Here is an 11,883-nt window from a genome sequence, read left to right as displayed (position 1 = left end):
AAAAATATCATTTGTATTTAAATACATTAACAAGGAATTCTGTGATATAGAATTAAAGAAAATAATGCCATTTACAATAGCATTAAAATCAATAAAATTCTTAGAAATAAATTTAACCAAGGAGGTGAAAGATCTGTACAATGAAAACTAAACAACACTGATGAAAGTTATTGAAAAAGACACAAATAAGTGGAAAGATATGTTCATGGATCAGAAACATTAATATTGTCAAAACGCCTATATTACTTAGCCATTATAGATTCAATGCAATCTCTATCAAAATACCAATGGCCCTTTTCACAAAAATAGAATAAACAATCCAAAAATGTGTATAAAACCACAAAAGAACCTGAATAGCCAAAGCACGTTTGAGAAAGAACAAAGCTGGAGGCATCACACTTCCTGATTTCAAACTATACTACAAAGCTATAGTAACCAAAACAGTATAGTACTGGCATAAAAACGGACACATAGACCAACAGAACAGAATTGAGACACCCAAAATAAACCCATGCATGTATGGTCAACTAATATTTGACAAGAGAGTGAAAAATACCAATGAGGAAGAGTTAGTGTTTTCAATAAATTGTGGGAAACCTGGGGATTCACATGCAAAAGAATGAAATTGGGCCTCTATCTTATACCACTCACAAAATTAACTCAAAATGGATTAAAGATTTAGATATAAGACTGAAACCATAAAACTCTTATAAGAAAACACAAAGAAAAAGCTCCTTGACATTGGTCTTGACAACCAATTTTTTAATATATCACCCAAGACACAAGCAATAGAAGCAACTGCAACTAAAAAAGTTTCTGAACAGTAAAATAATCAATAAAATGATAAGGCAACCTATAGAATGGGAGAAATTATTTGCAAACCTTATGTCAGATAAGAGGTTAATATCCAAAAAATATAAGAAACTCATAAAAGTCTATAGAAAAAAACCCAAATAATCTGATTAAAAATAGGCAGAGGACCTGAATAGACACTTCCAAAGAAGACATACAAATGGCCAACCACATGTAGAGGTACTCAATGTAACTAATCATCAGGGAAATGCTAATCAAAACTATAATGACAACCTATGGAATGGAAAAAAATATATTGCAAATGACATATCTGATAAAGGGTTAATATCCAAGATATATAAAGGACTCATAAAACTCAACACCCCAAAAAACAAATAATCCAATTAAAAAATGGGCAGAAGACATGAACAGACACCTCTCCAAACAAGACATGCAGATGGCAAACAGACACATGAAAAGATGTTCATCATCACTGATCATCAGGAAAATGCAAATCAAAACTACAGAGAAATATCACCTCACACCTGTCAGAATGGCTAAAATCAAGACAAGAAACAACAGGTATTGGTGAGGATGTGGAGAAAAGGGAACACTCTTGCACTGTTGGTGGGCATGCAAACTGGTGTGGCCATTGTGGAAAACAGTATGGAGGTTCCTCAAAAGTTAAAATAGAACCACCCTCTGATCCAGGAATCACACTACTGGGTATTTACCCAAAGAATACAAAACCCCTAATTTAAAGGGATACATGCACCCCTATGTTTATAGCAGCATTATTTATAATAGCCAAGATATGGAAGCAGCCCAAGTGTCCATTGATTGATGAATGGATAAAGAAGTGGTATAATATTGCAACGACATGGATAGAGCTGGAGAGTATAATGATAAATGAAGCAAGTGAGTCAGAGAAAAACAAATACCATATAATTTCACTCATATATGGAATTTAAGAAATAAAACAAACCAAGGGAAAATATAGAGAGATAGAGACAAACCAAGAAACAGAACTATAGAGAACAAACTGAGGGGAGGTGGGTAGGGAGATGAATGCAATAGGTGATGGGGATAAAGGAATGCACTTGTGATGACCACCAGGTGACTAAAATAACTTGAAAAAAAAGTATAATGAGATATCACATCACATCTGTTAGAATGACTATCCCCCAAAACACAAGAGATATATGTTGGCTAAGATGTGGAGAAAAGGGAACTCTTGTGCACTGTTGGTGGGAATGTAAATTGATACAGTCACTACAGAAAATGATCTAAAGATTCCTCAAAAAATTAAAGCTAGAACTATCATATATTCTAGCAACCCCACTGGTATACGTCAGAAGGAAATGATAATAGGGTCTCAAGGAGATCTCTCTACTCCCATGTTTCTTTCAGCATTATTCACAATAGTCAAGACATGGAAACAACCTAAGTGTCCACTGATGGATGAATAAAGAAAATGTTATCTATCTATCATCTATCTATCTATCTATCTATCTATCTATCTATCTATCTATCATCTATCATCTATCAATCTAATGGAATGTTATTCAACCACAGAACAGTCATTTGTGATTTGAGGACATTATGCTAGGTAAAATAAGTCAGACAGAGAAAGACAAATATTGTATGATTTCACTTATGTGTGGAATCTAAAAAAAAAAGAAAGTCAAACTCATAGAAACAGAGTGAAATGGTGGTTTCCAGGGATTGGGTGGTAAGGGAAATGGAGGCGATGTTAACCAAAGTGTACAAACTTCCAGTTATAAGATGAATAAATTCTGGGGCTCTAATATACAGCACGGTGACTATAACAATTCTATATTATATACTTGAAAGTTACTAAGAGAGTGGATCTTAAATCACACACAATCACGCACAAAAAGTTGTAATTATGTGAGATAATGGATGAGTTAACTAATCTTACCGTTGTAACCATTTTGCAATATATATGAGTGTATCAAATCATCACATTGTACACCTTAAACTTACACAATGTTACATGTCAATTATATCACAATAAACCTAGCAAAAAGGGAAAAAAAAAGAACACAATTTACTTTTCTCTCTTGGTAGTTCTTTAAGAGGTTGAGATGATTAGTTAACCTTTGAATTAATACTTTGCACTATCCTGCTGCAGAAAGATGATGCTATGATGCTGTTTATATTACTAAAGAAAACTCTGACTTCTATAGATTTTGAGTTTCTGAAGCTAGGAAACTTGGTATCTTTTCTTGCATCCAGGATAGTACTTTGCAAAAAGATGAATATTCAGTAAATATTTAAATTGAATGAATTTTTTTGCTGCTACAGGATTTTTCTGGTAAAAGTATACTTTCCTATAATGAATTCAGTACTAATAGTGAGGGCTATGTAAAGGTAAAGCAGAATATATTATATTATATTATGTTTGGTCCTTTGTAATGTTTATTTAAAATTGTATGTTTAGAGTAGCTTTGAAAAACAGTGTAATGATGGAATCCTCAGTGTAGAGGCAGCCCGGATATTAATTGGTGCAACCAAAACCTATTGCCCCATCCAAGGAAAGTAAGTATAATACTTCTTAAATTGTTATTTCCAAAATCAAATGGGTATATGGTAAAAAAAAAAATCAAACTGAGAGTTAAATGTCCAGATTGATCAATCTATTTCTCTCACCTATCTTCATCTATCTGTCTATCCATCCATATATCCATCTACTTCTTATTTTACTTGTTTACATTTTTTCCCACTGAAGGTTCATAACTTTGGTGTCAATAGGAGATTCTGGAGGAATATCTGACTACAGTGTAATTAAATAAGAGACTAGGGGAGCCATGAAAGAGAACCTATGTAATTTCATGTACTATTATATTTATCTTTTCTTTGTATCATGTTTACTAAGTTACTGGATAAAGGTAGGTAGGGAAACCTGGAGCCTGCCATTAGTCAGGTGGAGCAAGCCTTGAAGGAATTGACCTAACTGATGGACCTTGGCAGTGCAATTAAATTTGATAGGAAAAGTTCAAGTATCTTGGAGATATGTCTATATATGGTCATAGTCCTGGCAAGCATTCATTAATGGATGATCCAAGACAAAGCTTGTGGGCGCAACAATGATAGGAAATCCTGCCAGGTGATAGTTAACATTTCAACAGTCTGGTAATCTATCCGGGAGATCTAATATCAGTTCCTAAAGTTTGGGAAGGATAGGGCCTTCAGGGCCTTGGAGAGGCTGGAGCTAGGCGAGGCATGACAAAGGGGAGCTTGATTCTGAACCCCAAAGAATTGGTCTGGAGAAGCTTTAATTATGTTCTACCTCAAGTCAAGAATGGTTCCAGGGACAGAGGCAGCAGGGGTTTCCTGTACCCGACCGTGGGTGGGTAGGTGGATGGATACAGAGGCTCAGGACAGAGCATTTTTAATAAACTTTCCCTTTTTATATTACCCCAAAGTATAGCACTTTATTTTTATTTTAACATATATGTCTATTTTTCTCTGTTAGATTCATGAGTATTTATGATGTTTCAACTTATGTAAGAGCTAGAAGTTGGCTTATGAAGTTTAAAAACATGTTAGCTTTCTTGGAATATCATAAAGATAAGGCATCTCTTATTATGTATGGGTAGGTATTGTAAACCTTTAATAGCAATATACTTAATAATATGACCTTTTCCACATTGTCAACATTGAGTAAATTGATTTTCCTTATTAAAAAATTAACTAATATTATGGTCAACTCTTATTGATCAAGTGGTGAAGGAGCAGAGCACTTGCTTCTCTTCATTCTGTTTAAGCAACTTTGTTGATACCTCTATTAGAGAGTGGGTAGGAAGAAGAAACAGGACTGGTCATATTTGGACTCTTTAAGTGGCAATTGCCATGTCTTAGGGTCATATTACAAACTGGACTGCTTTCATATTCTTCTGGGTATAACATTGAGCAGGGGAGAGAAATATCAAACTCATAGCCTACATTTTCCTCTCAATTTCATCTGTGCCATGGGGTGATTCCGTTAATGTCCATAACTAGGAAAAATACAACATGGCCTTAATAATACCTGTAACCAATCTTCCAAAATATCACAAGATACAGATATACTTAACTTGTGTAAACTCTTTGTTTTATCATAAGTTGTGAACTTAGAGCAGGAAGACAAGACAAGGTTTTTCTATTAACAAAAGATATAAAAATGAGAAATATCAGAAAAATTCATGCTACTAAATTTTGAGTGTTGACATACCTTTCATAACAAATCCTGATAATTTTTAAACTTTTTTCCATGTATTAAGTTTGAAGAGAAATAGAAGGAATTAAAACCCTAGGGTTTTGACATATATCTAGATAACTACTTTTTGTTAGGCTCTACTTAGGATGGATTGGAAAAATTAAAAAAATATATATGTCATGGTAATTCCTGAATGGAATATGTTTCCTGTTCTTACTTTTAAGTGATGCTGCTATTTTTCTCTATATTTACTTGTTTCTTGCTTTTGATGAATGAATCTTTGCCTTGTTTCCTATGTACTATTAGACTTGATTTTAAAAAGTGCTCCCCATCCTGATATAGATTAATAAGAGCTATATTTTTATCTTTCTCCATGATGATTATGTACAGAAAGTATGCTTTAGGTTTCTGCTTATTTATTTTATATTTTTATATTCTTCTTCAAATTAATGATTTGTTAAAACAAATGTTGAACTTCAGATCTCAATTGTTATGTTTTTAAAGTGATCTAACATTTTATTGATCTCTTTTTTCCCCAGGAATAATAAATTTCTGCTTTTTGTATATCACATGGTATTTTCAGAAGAATTTGAATATGCAGGACATGTTATAACAGTAATGTACATTTATCCTGTTATAATGCATCTATGGCCAATGGCAAGAGAGTTAAATGTGTCAGCACTTATATCAGTAAACAACTATTTTGTATTTTTATACATATTTCGATCAGCCCTGAAGGTACTGTTTAAAATAAAATGTATCCAATGAAAAGAACAATTCAGATATCTTTGAATCTATTTCTGTCATATTGAAATAATTTGATACTAGAAGCCATTTGCTGTAATAGTTCATAGGATCCTGGAATTTTAGTAATCTTTTTTGAATTTTCTGAGTTTAATAATTTAATCAGTAGAATAGTCATGGTCTTGGATATCAAGTAAGATAAGTATCACAAAAGTGGAGAGAATCCCAATGACATGCAAGAGAAATGGAAATCCAGATGGAAAATACAAATGGTTGTTTCCCTCAAATACTCTCTATAATGATGCAAAAAGCAAATAAGTGAATAAACCCAAATTGGTTTGCTAGGTTCTTGTCATGAGACCTAAATTAATTAATTATTTTTTTAGATTTTATTTATTTATTTGTCAGAGAGAGAGAGAGAGGGAGAACACAAGCAGGGGGAGTGGCAGGCAGGGGGAGAAGCAGGCTCCCTGCTGAGCAAGGAGGCTGATGTGGGACTCGATCCCAGGACCCTGGGATCATGACCTGAGCCGAAGGCAGACACTTGACTTACTGAGCCACCCAGGAGTCCCAAGAACTACTTTTTAGAATAAATACTTCAAAGATGATTTGTCAGCATTACTGTTTTCATACTTTATTATTAATAGTGTTGCAATGACTCTCTTTACTGCTATTTTTAACTGCTTGCTTTTGGCATTTCAATTTCATTATAGATTATATATATTTTGAATCAAATTATGATTTTGATGTTGGAGATTAAAAATATTTGTTTGGAACTCCGAATGAATAACTTAAAACTCAACTTTTGGATTACAACTCATTTGTAGTTGAGGACTGAATTGTTAATTTTGAAGACCCATCCCCTCCCCCATCACTGTATAGTGCTATGAAATAATGTACATTCTGTTTGTTTTCTAAATAGATAGTAATTTTGAAAAGGAAATATTTTCATCAATATTGGAATACTTTGGACTTTCTTATCATGCTTCTTGGAATCATTGATATCTTTTGTATATACTTTGTCAAATTGAGACCAGACAACTTCGTCCTTATTCAGATTACAGTAATACTAGGATATTTCAGAATAATCAGGTTTATTCCTTTCATCAAGGTAAAACATCACACTTCTGAATATTGGGGTTTTTTTTTCTACACTGTTAAATGTGTTAAGAAACCTCATTATTTTGAAGGAAACAAGAGAAGGAGCTGTCTTTTCTGGAATGCTTTCTCTACAGGAGTCTGCCTGGTTCACCCTCTCACCTTCTTGCAGAGAATGCCTTCCCTGATCACCCTGTGTGGTCCCCCCACACATACCAGTTTCCCATCGCATCTTCCTGACGCCCCCCCACCCGACCTGCTTCAGGTTTAGTTTTTCCTCATAGCACTTGATACCTTTGTACTGTATGTTGCATGTACTCTCCATGAGTTAGGGATTTTGTATTGGTCACTGATGTAACCTACGGCTCTAGAATGGTGCCTAGCATATAGTAAGTTCTTAATCAAATATTTGTTGAGTGAAAGAATGAAAATGTTGGTGCCACTTGAACCATGGTGACCAAGAAACAAGTTTTCTAGGCTTTAGTAAAATTTGCTCATAAAGGCCTAACTGTGCAGAAGCATGAAAATATTTTCTCTACAAGCCATTTTTATATAGCATACTGCCTATGGAACTTAATTTTGCTGTGTCCTTCAGTCTCTGTAGCAGCTACTATTCCTTCTCTCCATGCCTCTGGTTTTGATTCTGAAAGTAGATTTTCAGATTTCCAGTCTCAGCTCTTAAACTTCCTGTCTTTCTTTCCAAAGAAGTTGTCTTATATAAGCTTTTAACTTGGGAGCTTTAGATGATTTCATTTGCCACTCCATTTTTTTTGAGTTCTTTAATTCTTATTATGTCAAACAAGTTTATTGGTATGTGTTGAAGTTATGAAGGATTAATGTTAAAAAAAAAAACAACTGCTGAAAACTCTGGTGACAAAAGGGATTCATTAGAATCCTCCAACTATTCCCATTCTCCATGAAATTTAGTAGTCATCTTAAAGGCAGAATTGTTTGAATGCTCAGACTTGTACTTGTAGACTTTATTGTCTGTTCTTTCCTTGATTCTATATCATTGTTACCAAGCTTTGGTGTTCAAAAGCGTTACTATGCAGAGTTGTATACATAAACCCTGCTTTAAGGGGTAATTTTGATTATTTGTGATTTTTGCTTTACGAGCTTAGAGCCAAGTGTCTACATAAGGTACAACCCCACCATAACACAAAGTACACTAGAAATCAGGATGTGCAGCATGAGTCTAAGTCTTAAAATGGAAAGGAGAAGCTTCCTTAGGTAATCAGTTTTTATACAGAGATTGGATGCAGATGAAGGTAAAATGATTATTGTAGAAGTAATACTTTGTGAAATGTCTCTCTGAGGGAAGTACAGATTTAAAGATGTGTTATTGTGGAAGTCAACTCTATTCAGAGTGTGAACCAGTTGCTACTTCTGTCCAGCACACTTTGACAAATCTCCGTGAAGTATACTTAAGGAATTAATATAATCAGGATTAACTTTTTCTATTGAGCACTTACTATGTTCCAGGAACTGTGCAGAGCACTTTACATATATTATCTAATTAAATTATTGAATAGCCCTGTGAAGTAGGTGTTACCACATATCAAGTCAGGTGCTCTAATAGCCTGTCTCAGTACAATGTGGCTTTCAAAAGAAGCCTATATTGGAGAACTTGGAGGAATATTGGAGATTTTTACCTTAGATCCTCTTAGGAACAGCTCAGGGGGTGTCAGTGCATTATGGAATAACACTTTGTAAAAATCCTCTTTACTATCTCTCCCTCTGGCCAAAGAGCATAAGAGCAGCTAAAAATCTCTTCTTTCTCTGCCCTTGTAATTCCTTTGCTATGATGTTATTTTGCTCTTCTCACCTTCCTCCTCTGTGACCTGGCTCCTCACCATCTACCCTGCATTCTGACCTGATTCTGTCTCTGTGATTGACTGTATTGGTTGTGAGGGGCTGCTCCGTTGGACTTCGGGTACTTAAGTATTACTACCCTCATTTTACAGATGAGGAGACAGAATCCTCAAGGTCACAAGTAACTTGCTCAAGTCATAGAACTGGTGAATAGGAGAGCTCGCACTTGAACCTCGGAGGGTTTATATTTAAAATCCCATTTTCTTTAGTCACGACACTCTCTTGCCTTAGCTTATGATTTGAGAAATTTAGAGCTAAGAAGTATATGAGAATGTGCATTTCTAACAAGTCTCTGGGTAATGTCACTGCTCCCCAAGATGACACTTTGAGAACACCTGCCTTCAAGCGTGCGTTTCCTCATCAAATTTTCACACTTTTTTTTCTCTTCATTGTTCCAGATAATAATCCCACTACTGATAAATATTGTAGATGTGCAGATCAAAAAGCGCCTCCGCTTGATGTATAGTATTACAAAAGGTTATGTCAAAAGTCAAGAGGATACCAAATTTTTAATAAAACAAATTTCCAGCCGAGAATCAATATATCAGGTGAGAGACAAGATTGCGAAAACAATCACTTGAGTGTAGTCATATCTTTTAAGACTACTTCTACTTGTATTTGATCCAACAGATAAATTGTGGCAAGTGAAGGGGCTTCAATTGCTTATTATGTTATAAGAGGTGCTGCAGAGGACAGTCTTTGCTCTTTAAATGTCAGGTGTCTTTATCAAACTTGTTTATGATCTTCACAGAGGAAAATCTACCCTTCATTTTTTTTTTCTGGATGCAGACGAGAGATTCGTCTGCCTTTGTAACACTCTCTAAAGGGTAGGGCAAGTTGGAAAAGGCTTCGTGCAGGAATCAAAACTCACGAGTCTTCAAAGAAAGGGTAGGTCTGAAGTGGAGAGAAAGAGAGAGGGAAAGAGAAGAAAGATTTGACGTTGAAAACTCGAAATGCTGGTGCTGAAGAATGGCTGAGTAGTAGTAGTATTTATTTATTTATTTATTTATTTATTTATTTATTTATTTATTTATCTATTTATTTGATCATTCAAGACCCTCCTTATTTCCAGGCAGCATGAAGTAGGTACCAAATGGGAGATGAGGATGTGAGCATACTAGGCACTCGAAGATGGAGTGAATCACCTCTTGACTTGGTTCCCTCATGCCAGGCTGTCCACCCAGGACCCTCTGCAAACTAGTAGAGTAATGTTTCAAGTTCCACATGTGACTTTCTGCTTAAGAATATTCAGTAGCGGGGCACCTGGGCAGCTCAGTTGCTTAAGCTGAGTCTTGATCTCAGGGTTGTGAGTTCAAGCCTGCGTTGGGCTCCATGCTGGATGTGGAGCCTACTTTAAAAAAAAGAAAAAAGAATATTCAGTGGCTCTGCATGGCCTGAAGGGTAAGGTCTTTGAATCCAAATATATATATATGTAGAGAGGAGAGAACGCAGAAAAGATGGTAAGAGAATAATCATGCAGAATTTTACAACTTGAAAGTAATAAAATTCAAGAAGTAAAAGTATCCCTCCCTGCCCTCCACGCTACGGCTTCCCAGAGACAGCCCCAGAGTAACCATTCTTCTTTTTTTTTTTTTTTTAAAGATTTTATTTATTTGTCAGAGAGAGAGAGAGAGAGAGTGAGCATGGCACACTGAGGGAAAAACAGGCTCCCTGCTGAGCAAGGAGCCTGATGTAGGACTCGATCCCAGGACCCTGAGATCAGGACCTGAGCTGAAGGCAGGCATCCCCATAGTAACTACTCTTGTGTTAATTCCTCTACTGTTTGCCATAATAATTTTAATAATGTGCACATGTATTTTATTCTTGATTTATTATCTCTAAACAGCCTTTATTTACTCTGCCATGAAGTACAAAGAGATTAGAATATTGCTTTAGCCTTTTCTTTTTCTCCCCATCTTAAATTTTTGGAGCAATTATTTTTACAGAGAAAAGGTTTATAACATTTACATTTTATTATGTAATTATATTATGTCTTTATTCTTTTCAATAAATGACTCCATACATGGAAAACTAAAAAACAACCTTTACTTTGTTGTGATTATATATTATTCAGTGTAGAACCTATCATTTGATTCAACTCATAACAAAAGAAATATGATCAGTATCATTAAACATCTACTACTTGAAAGAGACTCTTCTAAAGGAAACAGTCAAATGGATTAATTAAAAAAGTGTTTTTTAAACTATCTTCCTCTCTTCCTTTAGCTTATATTCTTCAGCCACCCTGTCTGGAGTCCCATGTGAGCCTCATTTTTGCCTACCTTTTTATCATGCTAGATTATGCCCATAAGTAATTTTTTTCATAGGTGATTTATGGGCTAACACATGAAAAAATCTTTGTATTTTGCTCTCATAATTGATCTTTTCACTGTCCAAAACTATTTTCTTAAAGATACTGCCATCTGGGCGCCTGGGTGGCTCAGATGGTTAAGCGTCTGCCTTCGGCTCAGGTCATGATCGCGGAGTCCTGGGATTGAGTCCCGCATCAGGCTCCCCGCTCTGCGGGAAGTCTGCTTCTCCCTCTGCCTCTCTTTCTCTCTCTCTCATGAATAAATAAATAAAATCTTAAAAAAAAAAAAAAGATACTGCCATCTGTCTTCAGCATTGATGATACAAGTCTGATTTTACTTGTGCTTTTGTAGGTGACTTTTTTCTCTCTGTGTTTAGAGGCTTATAGGATTTTCCTCCTTGGAGTTCTGAATTTTTACCAGAATGTGTCTAGGTGTGATTTTAAAAAAAAAATGGGGACATCTGGGTGGCTCAGTTGGTTAAGGGTCCAACTCTTAGTTTTGGCTCAGGTCATGATCTCAGGAGTGTGAGGTTGAGCCCCACCTCCAGCTCAGAGCTCATGGCGGAGTCTGCTTGAGGATTCTCTTATTCTGCCCCTCGCCCTACTCACGTGCATGCATGGTTTAAAATAAATAAATAAATCTTAAAAAAATTATCGGGGTGTGTTGTTGGCTCAGTTGGTAGAGCATGGGACTCTTGTTCTTAGGGTCTTGGGTAGGAGACATAACTTAAAAAGTAAAAAAATTAAAAAAAATTATCCCACGCAGCACTTGTTGGAGCTTTCATAATCAGAAGATTGCCATATTTCTTCCATCACCTCTTTGATTATTCCCTCCCCTTGGTTT

The 11,883-nt window shown here is 35.4% G+C and overlaps 1 protein-coding gene across 1 annotated transcript in view; it reads left to right on the top strand.

Moving 5' to 3' along the window:
• The window catches only part of SLC9C2 (solute carrier family 9 member C2 (putative)), a 96,271-nt gene that overhangs the window by 54,875 nt on the left and 29,513 nt on the right, over window positions 1-11,883 (top strand). The window contains exons 13-17 of the mRNA XM_081824622.1: window positions 3,257-3,354; window positions 4,292-4,411; window positions 5,554-5,752; window positions 6,681-6,869; window positions 9,127-9,276. Of these exons, the coding sequence (XP_081680748.1) occupies window positions 3,257-3,354; window positions 4,292-4,411; window positions 5,554-5,752; window positions 6,681-6,869; window positions 9,127-9,276 (756 nt within the window). The remainder of the gene's footprint in view (window positions 1-3,256; window positions 3,355-4,291; window positions 4,412-5,553; window positions 5,753-6,680; window positions 6,870-9,126; window positions 9,277-11,883) is intronic.

Source organism: Leptonychotes weddellii, chromosome 6, assembly GCF_054177405.1.
Source record: "Leptonychotes weddellii isolate Sample4059 chromosome 6, ASM5417740v2, whole genome shotgun sequence".
In the NCBI taxonomy this organism is placed as follows: Eukaryota; Metazoa; Chordata; class Mammalia; order Carnivora; family Phocidae; genus Leptonychotes; species Leptonychotes weddellii.
The sequence above is the reverse complement of the archived record's forward strand: the minus strand, read 5'-3'. Positions and strand labels throughout refer to the sequence as shown.